Genomic DNA, 19799 nt, shown 5'->3' with positions numbered 1-19799 from the left:
TTTGCTGAACACAATGAAGAATTTTAAGGGAAATAAAAGTCAAGTTTCCCGAAGTCAGTTGTTTAATTCGATGACGAAGAAATAAGAACCAAAGAAAATGACACAAACATAGAAAACATTTGTAGAACAATTATAGATATTCCCATTAAATGTTCTTGTGTTTAGACAGGTTAAAAGGGTAGAAAAAGAGGCATCATTGTATAATTAGAATCATTGACCTTGAGGAAGTTTTTAATGAGTAAAACAGATGATTTTGTACTGCAAAGTTGGGGTGACATTCTGAGCAGATTAAATGGCATGTCAGTGATACAGATGCCAAAGAGAGCACAATTCATATGGGGATAAGCCTGTAGTTTTGCCAAATACAGCCAAGAGCTGAATAGTCCAAAATCAAGTAGAATAAGAGGCCCTTTGGTAGAGGGAAGGGCTTCTGCCAACAGAAACACCTGGGGTAATTATAAGCAAAAAAGATCAAATGACACGCAGATGGAGTCCTTAGTATACTATGGGCAAAAAAAAAAGGGGGGGGCTATATAAAAGGAAAGAAATCTATTGAGGAACAAATATGAGCAAGAAGTCTTTGGTGACACTTAATGCGTTGGGTAGCAGTGTCCATAGAGAATCAAATCTTTAGAGAACAATCTTAAAGTCACAGTCATATAACAAATCTTGGAGAGATCATTTAGTCCACTCCCACTCCTAGTTGAATTATAAGTGCAGAAGTGAAATACTGATTTATGTACCACTGTATTAAGAAACATTTCTAAGAAACAGAGATAGAGATATAAATATAAAAGGTTAATGTATATTTTTAACTGCTTATATTTTAATAGAAGCATGTAGGGAATTTCCAGAAATTTTACTGAGACAATTGTCTTTGCCTCTGTTCAATTGACCAAGACCCCCTCTCTTGTTTCATTATATATCTGTGGATAACTTGGCTGATATTAAGAGATTGATCTAAAGCATAAATTCTTAGAATTTTAACAAAAACAAGAACTCACATGAAAAACTATTTTTGAACTTATCATTACTGTAGTTTGATCTTATTTATAATAAGTTCAAATAGATTAAATAAATATATATGTAAAAGGAAACCCCAAAAGAACTAAAACAAAATGTACGTACATTTTATCTGATATTATGATAAAGAAGGTTTTTCCATAGCAAAATTTAAAGGAATAAAGAATAAAATGAAAGCTTTATAACTCAACCTACATTAAATTTTTAAATTTACACTTAAAATTATAAAATAAAAAATTATAAGTAGAGAAAATTTGCAATATTTATGATATTCAAATAGTTGTATTCATGATGTGTGAAGAGTTTTTATTTTTAAATTAGTGAAAGAAAGAAAATTGTTCCCTTAAAAAAAGAGAGCAAATACCTTGAAGCAACAAATCATAGAAGAAACAGATAGCCTATGAACTTATTAAAACCAAAACAAAACAAAGCAATAAAAACTCTAGCTTTCCATTCATCAAATAAATTAAAATAACAAATACATAAATAAAATTTTGTAATCTGTCAAATAGGTAAATTGAAAACAAAATTAATAGGTAGTTTTAATGAGCATCAGTTGAAAAAGACGATCTCATACATTGTAATGTAAGTGTGATTTGATGCAAAGGTTTGCAGGGCGATTTTACAAAATGTTTCAAGTTCTTAAAATTCCAAGACAAGTTTATAGAAGGCATCCTGACTTCATCCTTGCTCTCTCTCTCTCAGAGTACTGGTTCTGGGGAAGGACAGTTGACAGATTGGGAGGATACATCAAACAGCTCTATGTGCTGTGAGGAACTGAAGCCTCCCTCCAACAGCCATGTATGTGAGCCTTCATAGAAGTGGATCTTCCAATCTCAGTCAAAGCCTCAGATGACTGCAGTTCCAGCAACTTCATGAGAGCTACAGAGCCAGGGCTACCCAGGTAAGCTACTGTAAAAATTCCAGACCCATACAAACTGAGATAATAAGTGTTTATATTTCTATTTTAAGTGACTATGATTTGGTGTAATTTACTGTGTAGCAGAAGACAACTAATTGAAGGTTATAAGACAAAGTCTACTTTATCGGCAGATTTCATATTGAAATGCTAAATAAAACATTTTAATTAACAAAAACAATGCTCAACATCTTTGAACCAGTGATTTTATTCTAAGGAATTTGTTGGAAGAAAATAATCAGAAAGGTGCAAAAAGATTGTTATATAAAGTGATTCCTCGCTGCGGAACTTATAATGTTCACCAATCAGAACTTAAATTTTAAATAAAATAGGAATAGTAAATCAATTTTGATTAATATTATATATGTATGTATGTATATATAAAAATCATATAAATGTATATTTATATGTGTGTATGTGTGTATGCATTCCAGTTATATAAATCTGTCTCATAATATGTCTATACCTGTATACCCATATCTATGTTGATTTATTAAGCTTGAATCTTTATAAAACAAAACATTAACTGGCTTTGTTTTGGTGATGAAATTATGGATAATTTTCATCTTTTTTATACTTTACAGGAATTTCTCAAATTCCTATAGTTTCTGTTATTGATTTGTATAGTAGGAAAACATATTTTAAGACTTATAGTTAAGTAATAAAGCTACATGGTAATATTCTTCTAAAATTTTTGCTCATGTTGAATTAATAATTCACTAATCCCAATATAATCAGTGAATTCATATTCAATATAAATTTTTAATACTGTAGGAACTAGCTGTTTCACAGATACTGTCCAATATGCTATTTACAGCAATTGCAAATGGTAGGTGTTATTGTCCCCATTCCACAGATAGGCAGACTGTTAAGTTACTTTGCCAAAGATTACAAGGTAACAGTGATCAGGTTGAGAATTGAACCCTTGGTCTTCTGATCCCTAATCATTCTACTGCTTTTGTAATAACCCAGAGTTATGAAGCAGCAGTATCCTTAGTCTCTCCAGAATTATTTTTCCTGTGAGTTCAATGTGGGTAAAAGCATTCAAAGACTCTGTTAAAATTTGCGTGAGCTATCTAGACGGAGAAATAGTATTCATTTTAAGAACTTTGGTTAATTTTTGAACAAGGCATATTTAAATATCATCAGAACATTTAAAACACTTTCACAGAATTGAAAGAGCCACCAATACAAACATGAGCAGAGGTTGCCTCAATAATCTGTCAGTATTAATTTCATAGCATTATTATTTCCCCATTAATGATTTTATAGTAGGTGTCCATAAAACAAAATGGCACAGTGGGCAATATGAAATATAAAAGTAATTTTCCGCTCAAGAACCTCTTGCAGATATTTGGCATAAGAATTCAGCCAGATGTCCTTTCTTTCTCCTTCTCATTAGCTGATTGCTCCCAGATCCACCAATGCTATAAGTACTTCTTTATAACAAATGCATTACTATATAATAGAATACAATTTGATATAGTGCAACATAATATAGTAGAAGGATGGCAATGCATTATGTAAGATACAATGCAATGCAATATAATACACAACAGCAGTGCAATGCAGTATAATATCATGCAAAACAATACACTCATCAAGAAGACTACAGAAGAGGGAGACACTGAGATTTTCATTACTGTGGGCCCATTATTTCACAGATGAAATATATACTGAGTCCCAGAGAGGTTAGTGATTTATTTAGGCAAATTAATCAAACATAACAATTCTTTAAAATCTTTTAAATTTGACAATAATATAAATATTCATATAATTTACTGAAATTGGAGGATATATTAAACCATAAAATAGCTCACTGCTGAAGAATAAAATAACATCAAAGTGAGAAGTTGAACAGATGAGAAAAAAGGAAAGAACCTGGATTTGATGCCAGTGCAAACCCTGCTAGGCAGGACCCTTGTGGTTGACTAGGGTTCTGGTTTCAGGATGGAGGTGTGTGGCTGTGGATGTGACTGGGGAAGAAACACTTGCTTTAAAAAAAATATATTGGGATCCCAGGTGTGCGCATCATGTTGTCACTATTTAGTGACTATGTATTCTGTCTTCCCTTGGGGAAGGGGATTTTGCAGGCTTTTACAGGGCACTTTCATGGCCATACAGAATGGGGCTACTCTTATAGCTCACAAACTCCCCTCGGTGTTCTTGGAAAATGAGTCTATTGGCCAGGCGTGGTGTGGTGGCTCACGCCTATAATCCTGGCACTCTGGGAGGCCGAGGCGGGCAGATCACTCAAGGTCAAGAGTTTGAGACCAGCCTGAGCAAGAGCAAGACCCCGTCTCTAATAAAAATAGAAAGAAATTAATCGGCCAACTAAAAATATATAGAAAAAAATTAGCCGGGCATGGTGGTGCATGCCTGTAGTCCCAGCTACTCGGAAGACTAAGACAGAAGGATTGCTTGAGCCCAGGAGTTTGAGGTTGCTGTGAGCTAGGCTGATGCCACGGCACTCTAATCTGGGCAACAGAGTGAGACTCTGTCTCAAAAAAAAACAAAAAAAACAAGAAAGAAAATGAGTCTATTAAAAAGAGTTTGAAAATGATGTCTGTTCATGTTTCTCAAATTTGTGTGTTAAGTACGGTATATTGAAGCCTGTATTAAAAAGTGCTATTTTGTTTTTCAGATGATGGTATCAGCAATTTAAGAGTCTGGTATTATCTTGAGATCCAAAACTCTGTTGAACCACTCATAAACATTACTGAAATGAAATGTATTGCTCTGGTAAGAGCCCATTAAGTGCTCATAAACTCTGTCTTTGTGCAGACAGAGATTTGTTGTGTACTTAAATTGCTATTCCTAAAAAATGTCCATATTAAATGATTATATTGAGGTAAATTATTCAATCACAGCAATTTTATTTTAAAATTTATTAGTAGGGACCCTAAATGTTTGTGGAAAACATCTTTTAGTTACATACTATCTTTTACTGATTGCACTGATTAACATGTTTCAAGAGTTTTCTCTGCTAGAGTAAGCTTAAATTCAGCCAAATCTTTGCCATCACTCATATGATAAAAGCTGAGTTGAGCTTTCAAGACTCTTTCAGTGTAGATTCTTCCTGGTTTCTACAGCAGCCTTTCACTTGAAAATGTATTTTTAGTGGGTTGGCATAGATTTAGGGTTTTAAATTGTATTGTATGAATTATTAATGTGTTACTAAATCTGTGTCCAGGATTATTTGACAAAGGCAAATATTGATTGTCTTGATTTAAATGAAACATGAGGACAATTTAAATTGCTATAAACATTGTTTTAATGACATTTAATTTTCTTACTGATAATATTCAATATTTTAATTGATAATAACCATATAAATATATGATTTTAATTGTCAAATATTCAGCTAAAGTACTCTCATAAGATATTAAGTGATGAGAATAATACTGATTTAGTTCATGCAACTACTATTCCTCCTTGTATTTTTATTCTTTAATATTTTGTGAATATCTCTATGTCCTCAATGATCCAGGACTTATTCTAATAGAATATATATTTTAGGAAGAAGAATTTGATCTTACCCTTTACAAATCTAAATGGAGTTTTCTTCACATAGAATTGTGAGAATAATCTGTTTACTTGGAAATTATGAAATATTTTTCTGAAATTCCTTTCTTTAATATATGCATAAAGAAGAGGAAATGGATACTATTTTTTAGCCTTGCTAAGACAGAATTTTGTTCCTATTGCTCCTTTTCAGCGAATCTGATATTTGAATATAGTTGCAACTCTGAATTAGTGGAGCAGATTGTCATTTTTTATAGGAGAGGACAGACAACTTAGACAAGTTTCTTGGTTAAGAACAATAGAAACAAACTCTGGTTGCATTAAGCCGAAAAGATTTATTGTAGGAATGTTCAGAAGCTCCCAGAGTTAACCTGAAGGCTAGTTATCCTCGCAGAAAAACAGGGTTTCTTTAAATGATTCATAGCTAATGTCACTCAATTGAGAAATGTAAAATAGCATAATATTCCTGCAAGAAATGTTCTTAGAGGAAACAAGTAAGATATGTCTGCTGATGAGTATTCCCCTCCATCCATGGTACCATTGTCTAAAGATCATCCAGATTATCCCCATTCTCACAACTTTCATTGTTTTTCTATTGTTTGCCATTGTAGAGCTAGTCACTAAGGGTACTGCAAAAACTATTTGGTTTTCAAGTTGACAAAACTTTTTGAGGCCATGTTGGATACATGAATGTACTCTGGTCACCCATCTCCAAATCACCATGACTCTACCCCTCTGCTCCACTCCACAGCCAAGGTCAGTCATCCATTCGTGCTGACAGAATCTTGAGTAGCTTCATGTATTATGTGTCTGTGTGCTTCCTGGAGGCTGGGGAAAATCTAGATTATTCTAACTCCAAAAGGCAATTTTATTCCCCTTGCTACTGATTAGTTCAGGAATGGGCATGTGATATAACAGTGAAATGTCACCATCTTTTCTCATGAATGGTGTGTGAGACCTTGATGCCTGGACCTGCTGTAGGCATCTTGAGACCACCAGAGAGTGAACATACTGAGGATGGCACAACAGAAAATTGGAAAGTACCTAAATCTTTGATGCTGCCAAATCTTGACAGCATTTGATTAGTAGACTACTTGCAGTTTTGCTTCACATTGTTATACTCGGCTCCCAAATTCATGAAATATATCTGATTCTTTTTATATAGCAGCTAAGTTTTGTTTTGTCAATAGAACTTGTCTTTATTATTCTGCATATCATTTTTTGTTGTTGTTTTATGTATTCTCATCCCTCTTTCCTCAACTGATTGTTTCAGTGGACCAATAAGCATCCTTTCCTGGTATTTCCAATATTGAACACTAAGAAAGGAAATTTGTTCTTCTTTGGCCATGGATGTAAGAGGAGATATAAGTGAATAAACATGTGAGACAGTGTTGAATTGGCCTTTGGTTCTCTGATCCCAAGTATTACTGAGGTCCAAATGCCACACTGCACTTCTCTTGGTGTAGTTATTCTATTCTTCCTTTTATTAGAGAACATCAGAGGCTCTCCCTATCAAATTTTCTGTATTCCCAAAAGAAGCCCAGGAAAGCCTCCCAAATGCTTCCCAAATGCTTTCCCATTTGGGAAAGCTTCCCAAATGCCACTAGAAAAGTCACCGAGAGATCTAAGATGTGCCTTGTCTTCAAGAGGAAGTTTAAGTTGCTGGTAGAATGTGCATGTTCTTGCTTTTACTACCCCCTGCTGAAAAAACTTTTAGTTTCTTCTTTATTGAGTATAATAACTGGCAAAGCAAGTTTCTTCCAAACTATGGTTTATCTTAGAACATTAGAATCAATAAAGTTTCTACACAGTAAAGGAAATAATCAACAGACGAAATAGACAACCTATAGAATGTGAGAAAATATTTGCAAACTATACATCTGACAAAGGGCTAATATCCAGAATCTACAAAGAACTCAAATAAATCATCAAGAATAAAACAAATAACCCCATCAAAAAGTGGACAAAAGACATGAACATATTTTTCTCAAAAGAAAATGGACAAATGGCCAACAAACATGAAAAACTAGCCAACATCACTAATTATCAGGGAAATGCAAATTAAAACCACAATGAGATACCATCGTACCCTTGTCAGAATTGCCATTACTAAAAAGTCACAAAAACAATAGCTGTTGGTGTGATTGCAGTGTAAAGGGAACACTTATTCACTATTGGTGGTAATGTAAACTAGTATAACAGCTGTGGAAAGCAGTATGCAGGGTACCCAAAGAACTAAAAGTAGACATACCATTCAATCCAGCAATCCAAAAGACACCTGCATCAGAACATTTATTGCAGCATAATTCATAATTGCAAAGATATGAAACTAACCTAAGTGCCCATCAGTTGATGAGTAGATAAAGTAAATGTGAGATATCTATCTAACTATCTATCTATCTATCTATATATCTATCTATCTATCTATCTATCTATCTATCTATCTATCTATAATGGAGTACTACTAAGCCATAAAAAGGAATGAAATAATGTCTTTTGCAGCAACTTAGATGGAATTAGAGACCATTATCCTAAGTGAAGTATGTCAGGACTGGAAAACAAACACCACGTGTTCTCACTTATAAGTGGGACCTAAACAATGGGTATATATGGTCATAAAGTGGTATAATGGACATTGAAAACTAAGAAGAGGAGAGGGTGGAAGGGGAATCAGGAATAAAAATCTACCTATCAGGGACAATGTGCACTATTCCTGTGACAGGTATATTGAAAGCCCTTACTTCAGCATGATACAATTCATCCATGTAACAAAAAAACACCTGTACCCTGTAAATTTTTTGAAATAAAAATTAAAAAAAAATTTTGGTTGGTTAAAAAAAAAAGCTTATGTTGGAAAACAAAAGATGAATCTTCTTTTTCTTTCATGTGGGCAACCTGTCCAACATGCATTGGATTAGAAAATAATAGCAACCCTGCCCAACATAATAATAGCAACCGTGCCCAACATGCATTGGATTAGAAAACATTGGCTGCAATTTGAAATTTGTGTTGTTGTTGTTTGTGTGTGTGTGTATGTCTGTATGTGGTTTTATGGGCATATTCTCATTTACACAATGAGGGAGACTTGTAAGAACTTGTTAAAACTCACACCCCACTTTTGGAATTTTCGAAGGGGATTTTGTGACCATTTTGAGACATCACTATCTCCCTGAGTGAAAAATGTGTTCAGGAGATGGAAAAGAAGGGATCAGGTAGAAAAATCACAACTTTCTTTATTCCTTCTTAAATAAGTCTTCAAGTCAGGAGTGTAATAATTAGTTGAAATCAGCATCCCAATTATGTGAAACACCATTATTCTAATACAAGTTCAGAAAACATGCCAAAGTAAAAGGTGAACAATTTGTTTATACTTTTTAATCACAAACTATGTCTGCCTCTGCCTACTTCTATAAATGCAGCTGACGAAGAAATAACTGTATGTGAAATTAGATTCATTCATACGAGTCCAAACACCTGCCATGTGAAAAAAAAAAAAAAAAAGAAAGGCAAATGCCCACTCACTGTATCAAGAATTATTTCATGCTGGTTTTTTAAGTCATGCCTACTGTATCTGAACACTGTTCTCTGTATTTATGACAAATACTGTTCAAAATTACTTACCTAAATGGTAATTAACAGAGTGAGTATTTCAATAATGCACACATACACACTACTATATGTGTATGTGGCTAGATAGACAGATAGATAAACAGACAGACATGCACACACAGAGAGAGGGAATCTTAAATCTTGAACAGTTAAACAGAAGGGTACTTCCTAGGAATTTGCCCCTGCAATTTGATATATTTCCATTTGTCACAGCTGTTCATTGTTTTCTTTTTCTCAAGGTTATGGGATACATTGGAATACAAATGAATAAACCCATAGCCCCTTCCTGTGGTTTGTGGCATTTTCAAAACTCCCAGGTGTCTATTATACATCCTCAACCCACATCTCCCCCCAGCCCAGCATGAGGAACCCACCTTCATTACACCTCTGCATTCTGTATATTTCAGGTCAGATGATAGAGCACTGGAGACGGGGGCAGCTATGAGCCATTGCGCAGATGACAGTAACAGAGAAATGACAATGGTGTTTCTAATGACAGCTGCCTACTTGGTTCCTGAGTTCTCAACTACTGGCACTGACTTTTCAATTTAGGAAAATTATTGAGACAGATTATAGTTATCACCTTCTTTAAATTACATTGTACTTTTCAAAATACTCTTTGGTACAGTTTGTTTACTGACTTGTTAATATTTTCAAATTGAATAAAATTAAAATAGAAGATTTCCACAATTATATGTATTACTCAAACTAATATTAGTATGTGTTTTCGACCTCAGAAATAATCCTTTTGTAATGAACTCATGATTATCTTCTGAGAGAGGATATGGTGAAAATATCTCCCACTAGAGCATATTGAATTGTCATTGATTCAGTGAAGCTCTTTATGGGCAAAAATCATAATCTTTATTTACTCTGAACCAGTGAGAGCAGGAAGCGATAAACTTTCAGCTCAAATATTTAGTGAATGAAATTATTCTTATTAGGAGAATATTTGAACTGGCAAACAAGTAATAAAGTTAACCCTTTGTTTTCTCCCATCCTTTACCCAATAATGTTCAAGCAAGAAGGCAGCCTGGGCTAACTCCAGATTCTTAAACTCCTTCTCAGTCAAATTTCCCACATAGTTTATTTATTATTTAGTTAAATGTTGTGATTATCTGAAATATCAGTCATGTCAATAGTTAGATTTATATAAAAACTGAAGCCTCTTATAAAATGCAAATTTTATTCTTTTAACAAATATTTATTGAGTGTTTCTGATATTCCTGGAACTTTTCCATATGTTGAGGAAATAATGATTAACAATACAAATAAGGCCTTATTTTCATGGAGCTAACATTATATCAGAGTTAGACAAAAAACAAATGACTGAAATGGGGTATTTCATGGGAAGCTTTTCTTTTGTCTTGGATTTTCAAATAATGTTACAAATCTGAGAACCATAGATAATTCTGTCTCCATGTTATGAAAGGTGTTGTGCCATTGATTTAGAACTTACCAATTATATTTCTGGAGTATATCTAGCTGATATAACACATACACTCTAGATTTGCAATGGCTTAACATAATGAAAATTTTTAATAATTGTACAGTCTGGTACACGTGTTCCTAGTCGGTGGGTGTCATCCTCCATGTTGTAATTTGGGGAGCCAGGCTCCTTCCATTTTGGGAATCCTTCATACCTTAGGGACTCAGATTTCTGAGTATTTTTGAAGAAAGAGAAAATGCAGAGAGAGTATTTGTATTAGTTTCTTAATCGCCTTGGTGTAGAGGTGACACTTCATTTCCACTCACATACAAATGGAGAAAACTAGTGACACAGCTATGGCCAGGTGCAAGAGGGTCTGGGAAATGCAATCTCTAGTTGGATAGCTGCTGCCCAGTGACACCTTTATACTAGGAAGAGGAAGCACAGAATTTTAGTGCAGAGAGGATGTTTCTGGCACTGTCACCCACTTCCAGCCCATATATGTGATGGTCAGAACACAAAGACAGCGGAGGTGTTTTCTTTAAGGAGAGGAAGCTGACAGTTTAATGTCCCTGGCTTCTGGTGAGTTTCTGGTAACAGAATGGACCACAGAGAGAGGGAAATGGCTAGAGAGAGAGCAAGATGCATTTCCACTGGCATGAAACAAGACCTCATGGGTCTAAGTGGATTCGATTCCATGGAAGGAGGCTGGGCATGGGTTGATTTGAATGGACCTAGCTCAAAATACATTCTGCTAGGGTGAGAAGACCCCAGGAGAAAGAATCTATGTGGGGTAGTGTGAGATAGAGGAAGAGAGAAGGAACTTAGTAAGTCATCTGGAGAAGATCAACCAGCACCAATTAAGTAAATGGATTTTGTTCTTTTACTTGTCATCCTGTCTCCTCTTGCAACCTGAAGGAGTCACATTAGTGCCATGATCACAGGAGGAGAGGAAGTTGAAGAAGGGGGTTGAAAAGAACAGGCTGTTTACCTTCTTCCCCACCAAGGTTCTGGCTGAGGGTGAGGATGGGGTGCCAGAGACGGAGGGTCAGGAGAAGCTTTCAATTGCATGTGACAGGAAGGTGTTGATTGATTTTGGATTTCTGTGAATACTTCAAAATGGGACTCTTCTGGCACTGGGAACCACCCTGAGATAGCAACAGGGGTGGAGAAAGGCAGATCCTTCACTGGTTTGGACAGCAGTAGTAGAGAAAATAAACTTTTCAGATTCCACTCCACCAAGTTTAGTTCATCCAGTGTACTTATTATGGTGACCATAGATGACTTAGGTAAGTTTAGATGTTAATAATTCTATGAACAAAATCAGTCCAGAGTGATACTGAGGTGGGATTGAAACTGGGGCAGTGAACCCAGCTAAAGACACTAGCAAATGCACGAGCCCTCCAGACAAAATGAGCTTGGTGGGAAGGGGCCCAGCATGAAGGGGCCCAGGTGGTCCAGAGCAGAGAAGAGGCTTGGGAGGCTGGAGTTCAGACAGAAAAAGTTGGTGTGGTGGGGAGTGGTGACTTGTGATCAGAGGTGTTGGCAATGCCAGATCCTGTAGGGCCTCAAAGGGTAAGAGGGGAGATTTTAGTCCAGGTGCAATCTAGTGAGAGGGTGTAAAGAAGGAAATGAATGACCTGATATAACTTATATTTTTAAAACATGCTTCTAGCTGTTGTGTGGAGAATAAATTTTAGGGATCATGAGGGGGAAATATTGAGATCTGTTGAAGACCTTTACAGTCATCAGGATGAATGAACATTGATCGTGGTTTGCACTAGGGTGTTAGGGCGGCAATGGAGAGAAGAGAACAGTTTCAAGATCTAAATACATAAAATGAGCATGGGTGGGTGAAAGACAATAACATTTTCTTCTGAGAAACATGTAGGTCATGGAAACATTAAGCCATGGGAAATTGAGGGGGAAATGGTTTTATGCGGGGAATGCTGGTGAAAACAACCTACCCATCAATAATGTCCCCCTATGGGGGGGACACGCCCCTATAGCACATCTCACTATTTTAGAGATAGCCTGGTAGTAGAAATACATAAAATTAGTCAATAAACACTATTTTAGTCCCTAAAGTTATTCCAGTTGAAAAACAATATGGGTCTTTATCTTTTTTAAATATGAATTTCTAGGAAAAAATGAAATACAAAGTTTTAGGCATGTTCCTACTATCACATTCTTTGTTAACATATTGACCTGAAAGTCAGAAATAAAAGTACGTGAAGTCTTTAGCATTGGAAAAAAACTATGATTAAGGCTGCTATTCAGCATATGTGTGCAAACAATTTGTTATGTAAAGTATGCATTTTCTTTTGGATTTCCACATTCCAGAATTATTTCTTTGTCCTGTGTTTTTCCAGTTACCTTGAGTTGTTAATAGGTAAAACTTTCTTTGACATGTAAATTGAAAAAAGGCCTCTCATTTTTTCCCACCTCCAATCAAGGGGATATTTGAAGATAAAATTGTGAATTCCTGTGATTATTATTATCAGAATTAAAATGTATGTAAATTCAAAGAAGCTAGTTTCATGAAAAATGTCTTTAGGCATCAACGTAATTCATGTAGATTCATTCATTTATGCTTCACATATGTATAGGAACACTCTCAGAGTGTCAGTGCAAACACTCAATTGGGCAAGATGCTTGTTGTACAGGACACAGCTCGAAGAAAAGTACAGGACCTCATTTTTTTTTTCTTTTTGCCCTCTAGAACAAGCAGCGTAGACCAATAGAAATATATGTGATTTAAATTTTTCTAGTAGCTACATTTAAAAGGTAACAAGTAAAATTAATTTCTATAACATATTTTATTTTACCCACCATAGCCAAAATATCATTTCAACATGTAATCAATATGAATGAAAAAGAATGAGATGATTTACACATTCCTATTTTATACTAAGCCTTCAAAATTCATTGTGTATTTTGACTTATAGCCCATCTAAGTTTAGTCATATGTCAAGTGCTAAGAGCCACATGACTACAGTATTGGACAGCACAGCCTCAGAACGGACAGTCTTTTATCAGCAATTTTAAAAAGACAAGACAATCCCTGAATGTGTGTTTCTGTTTGTTTGTTTCTTGAAGACTCACAGAAAAATGGCCTACTTTCTCTACCAATGCTCTCATGCAAAAAATCAAAGTGATTTCCTGTGTTGCTCCAACTTCAATCTGTAACTACCATTCTTGAGGGCTGCACAAGTTGCTGGGTAATAATTTAGAGTAGGAGCAATAGTTCTTTGAGAGTTTACTATTAACGCTAGTAAAATGAGCAAAATTCCTTTGGATTATCTTGAAAGATAATAATAAAAATTAATATTTTATAAATGTCTTTACAGTTTAATATCCCTAAAAAGTAAGTATTACATTCAAATTAGCAAACTGTTTTTCACACAGACTGTGCAATTACTGTTACCCATGCTTTCTAACTATGAGTTTCATGTTTTCTGTGTTTTTTTTTATTAGAAGTAAGAAAAAAATAGCATAAAAACACTTTTGATTTATTTATTTGTTTATCAAATATTTATTGGGCACATAAGTGGCTATTTTAGGAATAACATAAATTTATCTGAATATAGGCTAGTATTTTCAAGAAAAACAAATGTTTAGAAAGGGAAAAATAAATTCACAGAACTATTAGTAATATTATATTGGAACATTCATTTTTTTTTATTTCGGCATATTATGGGGGTACAGATTTTAAGGTTTCAATAAATGCATTTTTAAATCAAAGTATTTTGAAAAGTTACATTAACTTTCCTTTGGGTCCTACTGTGTATTTTTTTTAATCCTGTAATTTTTAATTAGAAATGACTTTTCCAGTGACCTCTAAAGTCATTGTTAAACTCTCAGTGGTTAATAGGTTTTCATATAGCTTTCTTTAATTTCATAACAATAATAGATATAATATTTTTAGTACAAAATGACTAGGTTCTCTTTTGGAAAAAAATTCAGTCTCTCAGTTTAATTAATTGAAGTGAATATTAAGTAAGCAGACATTTTAAAAAGAAGATTCTCATTTTAAAAACAAGAATATTATGGAATATAATTTATTCAGCCTCACAATATGCTCCTTGATTAAAATTCTCACAGCGGAATGAATAAAGGATAATGAGTTATATATATAAATTGTCTTTTCAATCTCCTTTTAAAATAGTAATTTTTCTCTAAGCCTTTGCCTGTTTCCCCCAAATTGCTCCCCTCTCACTATTCCCTGTCTAGGGGTACAACTCTTCATCAAAGTTCACCAACTGGGTCTTATATTCCAGTGGTCCACACTGATATTACCATAGCTATTTCTTATTAGTGATATCTGTTGTGACTGGCAGTGCTTATGGACCAATCATTAAACATTGTGAATATGATCCTTGTCCTGACCATCCACATCCATTCAAATTATCATTTCTGGAATTCATCTGTTTCTCTCCATCTCAGCTGCCACCATCTGAATTAAAGCAAGCCAAATTGGATATTTGATTTGGGATTGCCAACGTACTGTTTTACTGTGAATAGACAATCATGCACACATAAATAAATAAATACACAAAATAAAGTGAGCCCATCTACCACCTAGCATCAATACCAACCTCCTTTTTATAAATAAATGAAAGATAATTTTAATACAGAAAATAATGTCATAATTTTAGAATGGAGGATCATGCTTTGAATTACATTTAGTTAAATGAAAAACATAATACGTTGTCCTTTTTTTTCTCTCTCTAATTTTACAGCAGACAAGCAAAAGTTATGTCATGGGCCTGTGCAAATTCACAGGTCAATTTTAGAACTCCATCAGTCTCTCATTCTTCCTCCAACAGAAACTCAGTGGCTTACCCCTCACCCTACCCATTTACTTCTCTCCTGGGCACTTAAATTTCAATAGGAAAAAAATAAAAGCCCTTAAAACCAGAAGTGTCCTCTCTGATTCCAGGCCTTTCTGATCTGGGATAATAAGGGCAGGGATGGAGTAAGGTCAGAAAAGTCCTAAGTCCTATAAGGCGGCCACTTTAAGGAGTCATATTACTGCCCCAATTTACATACATAGCAGGGTAATCTGATCACTCTTCATATCCAAATGATTGTTGCTCTTTAGGGATTCACCTTTGAAGACTTTTTCCAGTGATATCTGCAGTCTACTCACTCTTGGTACTGCTTTTTGAGAACTGTTCTTTGAGGAGAAAGTGTGACTAGTAACAAATGTATCACATTATTTTATTTTCTCTTTTGCTACAATGAATGAAAGTAGAAGGAAGTCAATGAATGACTCTTTTTATATACATTTCCCTAGCACCCATCCCAGTGCCTGATACATGGGGAAATCTGTGTGTGTCTTTAATAAAATAAACATGATATAATTTTAAACATTACCAATTGTATCATAACAGAAAACAATAATCTGTCACTCTTTCCTTCCCATTCACCATAGGCCATCACTTTGAAAACTTTCAATTTTTCAATACTTAACAACTTATTTATTGTTATTCATTGATTTCCCTATGATAGACATTATCTTCTGACTCCTAACTATAAAATATGAGGACTTAGCTCAGAGATACCACATGTACTTTCTCTTCTTCCTTAATTGTGATAGTTGCATCATTTTTGTTCATCCATTAAACAAATATTTAATTAACACTGACTATGTATCAGGTCCAGCCCTTGGTATTGCTGATATATCACTGAGTGAGACAAAGAAAATCTTGTCCATTTCAGTTTGCACAGAGCAAACACAATAAGTAAAATATACAGTAGTTTGGAAGGTGCTATGTGCTAAGGAGAAAAATAAAACCAGTGAAGAGGTTAGTGTGTGCTAGGGGTGGAAGGAAGAGTTTTAATTTATAAAATAGTATCATCAAGGAAGATCTTTCTGAAAAAGTAAGATTTGAGCAAAAACCTGAAGCAGATGGTGGAGCAAGCTATGGTGAATATCTGGGCAAAGAAGTGCTCAGTTAGAGAAAATGGCAAGTGCAAATTCCTGAGGTAGAGCTTGCTTGCCCTGTTGGAACAAAAACAAGGAAGGAAGTGTGGCTGAGATGAAGTGAAAAGGAGGAGTTGGGGGGGGGAGTATAAATTATTATGGATCTAAGTGGAGAGATGATATAGGTAACAAAAGTTCAGGACAGGTTGTATTTTAAACGGTAACAATTATTGATATCTGTCAGGGTAGAAAAGAGGACCAAGAATTGAGTTTGGATCCTCCAGTGTTCAAAGATTTGGAACATGCAGAAAGAGACATAAAATAAGCAGACAGTATATAGGAGAACAAAAGGAGAAAATGCTGTCTTTGAAGCTAAAGATGAAAGTGGTTCTACAACATCAAATATTTCTATTTGTTTGAGTAATATGCAAACTAAAAGTTGACCATCGGATGTAGCAATATGAAGATAATTTCTGGCCTTTATAAAAGCAATTTCTGTGGAATTACAAGGGCAAAAGTCTGGAGAGAGAATTTAAGATAGATTGGAAGAAGAGGCATTGAGACAAGACGAAAAAGATTTTGTTTGTTCTTTAAAGGAGTTTTATGCTAAAGGCAACAGAGAAATTGAACTGCATTTGTAAAGGGAAGGTGGGATGTAAAATGATTTTTTTTAAGATTGAGGAAATAATAGTGTGTTTGTATTCTGATGGAAATGATTAAATAAAAGAAGAAAAACTTGAAGCTGCAGTGAAAGGAATATTGGTACAACAAAATCCTTGGGTAGGTGAGAGGGAATGGGATGTACTGTACACAGTAGCAGTGTTAGTATTAGGTAGAAACACTAAGTTCTTTGTTGGTTGTCTTTACGTTTTTAAACATATGTATTACAACTTTTATTTTTTTAATTTCCTAGATTTTAGCCATTGTCTCCTGCTTTCCCTCTATGTAAGATGGAGAAATAAAGATATTTCCTTCTCCTCCTACCTTTCACCTCTCCTCTCCAATTGTAATTCCTAACTCTTGTCAGGTATAAATGGAGAACATTTATTTTCTATTCTGTAACCATAAAGAAGCTTTCTGTGCTTTGAGTATAAGATCATTTCAAATAATGGGGGAGAATGTAAAATTCCATTTTCAGGGACCAACTGATTTTATTTTATATTTTCTTACACATCATCAAGGTTAAAAATTAGGCAACATTTTAATCGTTCTTCTAGTTTGTAACTGTTACTTTCTACAATTGCTGTCTCACAATGCACTATCCTTGAACTGCCTTTCACTGTTAATTCCCCCACTTTTAGAGCCCCCATGATGTCTTCTTTCTTCATTTTAACTGTATTTTACTGGGCTATATTATCAGGAAAATTCTTTAAAATATTCATGTGTGATTGACTTTTTGAGTTCTTATGTGTCCCCAGAGCCTTTATTATTCCCTCATACTTAAATGTTTGATTGGTTATAGAATTATGAATCCAAATTTATTTTCCTCAGGACTTTGAAAGTATTGCTCTGTTTTTTGCTAACATCTAATATTTACTGATGAGAACTCTCAAGTCCAATTTCCTTTGAAAAGATTTTGTTTCTTCTGTGGAAGCTTTTAGTTTTTTTTTTTTTTTCTGGTAATATGAAATAAGACAAGAATGTACCTTGCACAGAAATTTTGTTTTTCATTTAACCATCTGGGTGTTTGATGATACTTTTTTTTTTTTTTTTTGCTTTGTTCTATTTATTTCTTTTTGGAAGTCAAAGCAGGCAGCTAAAAAAAAGTTTGGTTTCTGCTTCAAAGAGCTTTTCTCAAAGAGTAGGGATTCATTTTCATTACACATCAACATGGATGAACACCATTCTTCTGGTTTTCATGACAATTTGAATTCAAGGTAATATGTATATGTTTTTCTGAAATCCAGTGTATTCATTTGGACATACGGGTGGGTGTACCTTGTGCTCTTGTTCACATATGGAAGGGACTAGCACTTTGACTTCAAGAACAACTTTAAAATCACAAGTCCAACTTGTCTTTGATTTGCGTCTGGGCTAATTACTAAGGAGCCATTCAGCAATAATGGCCTCAAACATTTAAATATCCTATGAAACTGCAATTAATTTAGAGAAAGCTGATTCTAAGCACTATGCCACCAGTAACAGAATGAGGGAAAAATTTTAAGTCTGGATGCCAAGTTCAGAGCAAAATATCTGTAATCTTCTTACTTTTGCAATATTTATAAATAAAGTGGGGGGGGGGATAAGAATTATATGAATAATGTTAAATAAAAGTGCATACAAAACTGAGAAATGATTTTCATTATATTTGCTACTTATTCTAGTTCAATAAAATGCTTATAAAGAAAATAACCACTTAAAGCAGAAGACTAGTAACATTGTTGCTGTTTAGAACTTCTTGAGAGCAAAAGAATGAATATCAATCAACTTCCCTGGTTTAGACTTATTTGTCTTAAAACATGTTATTTTATAAGTTGAACATCAATGTTATGCCATGAAAATTCAAAGCAGAAAGTAAAATTACATAGAAAGCCAAAAAACTTCATCAATACATCTAGACAGATGTTTGCTTGTAGTTTTTGGTATCTAAAACCTTTTTTCCACACATCGCGCAGATACCCTTTTTGTAGGCACAGCCCTGGCAATAATGAGAACCTGGTTGGTGCACAGAACTTTTACAAATTCTGCAAGTGGAGAACTTATTCTTTCCATATGGATCAAATCTGGCTTTTTTTGAAGTCAAAGCTTTATTTTCATTTAGCTTTCTTCCACCACTTTCTGTGGTATTCCTAGCACCATCTTTCCATGTATCTGGAGTGATAACAGTACCAAGTTTCTTTTCACATTTTTCGCACACCATCCTTTCGCCGTGTCTTCCCTAGAATCCAAAGCAACAACAGCTTGAAAACACTCTGATAATATTTTTTAATAAAAAAATTACCTCTTTCTTTAGGTCTGACAAGCTTCTTTATATAATGTCTTTGATAATTTTCTTCTTTCTACTTTCTGTTTCTGTTTGTTTCATTTTGTATTTTTCATTTTCTTGGGATTTCTATTATTTGAATCTTGGAATCCTGAATCTACCCTCTTTGTTTCTATTTTTCCCCCTAATTCCTTGCCTTTCTGCTCAATATTCTGGGATATTTCTTCATCTTTTGCTTCTAACGTATCTAATCATTTTTACATTTCTTCACTCATATTTTTTCATTCCCTACTTGCTCTTGTTTATAGATGCTTTATCTTTCTGAGTCTTTCGAAGGATACTAAAATAATTTTTCTAAAGTGCTCTTTTCTTCCCTAAATTGTTTATCATTTATTTCTTCTGACTAAGCTGTTCAGTTTGTTTTTCTTTGTTATTCTTACTC

The 19799-nt window shown here is 34.4% G+C and overlaps 1 protein-coding gene across 1 annotated transcript; it reads right to left on the bottom strand.

Moving 5' to 3' along the window:
- Positions 1-18131: 18131 nt before the first annotated feature.
- On the bottom strand, positions 18132-19338 carry LOC105867108 (cysteine-rich PDZ-binding protein). Its single transcript, XM_075999210.1, has one exon. It carries the CDS (start codon positions 19292-19294, stop codon positions 18989-18991), a length of 306 nt encoding a protein of 101 aa, XP_075855325.1. The 5' UTR covers positions 19295-19338; the 3' UTR covers positions 18132-18988.
- Between the last annotated feature and the right edge of the window lie 461 nt (positions 19339-19799).

This window comes from Microcebus murinus, chromosome X (assembly GCF_040939455.1).
Source record: "Microcebus murinus isolate Inina chromosome X, M.murinus_Inina_mat1.0, whole genome shotgun sequence".
NCBI lineage: Eukaryota > Metazoa > Chordata > Mammalia > Primates > Cheirogaleidae > Microcebus > Microcebus murinus.
The sequence above is the reverse complement of the archived record's forward strand: the minus strand, read 5'-3'. Positions and strand labels throughout refer to the sequence as shown.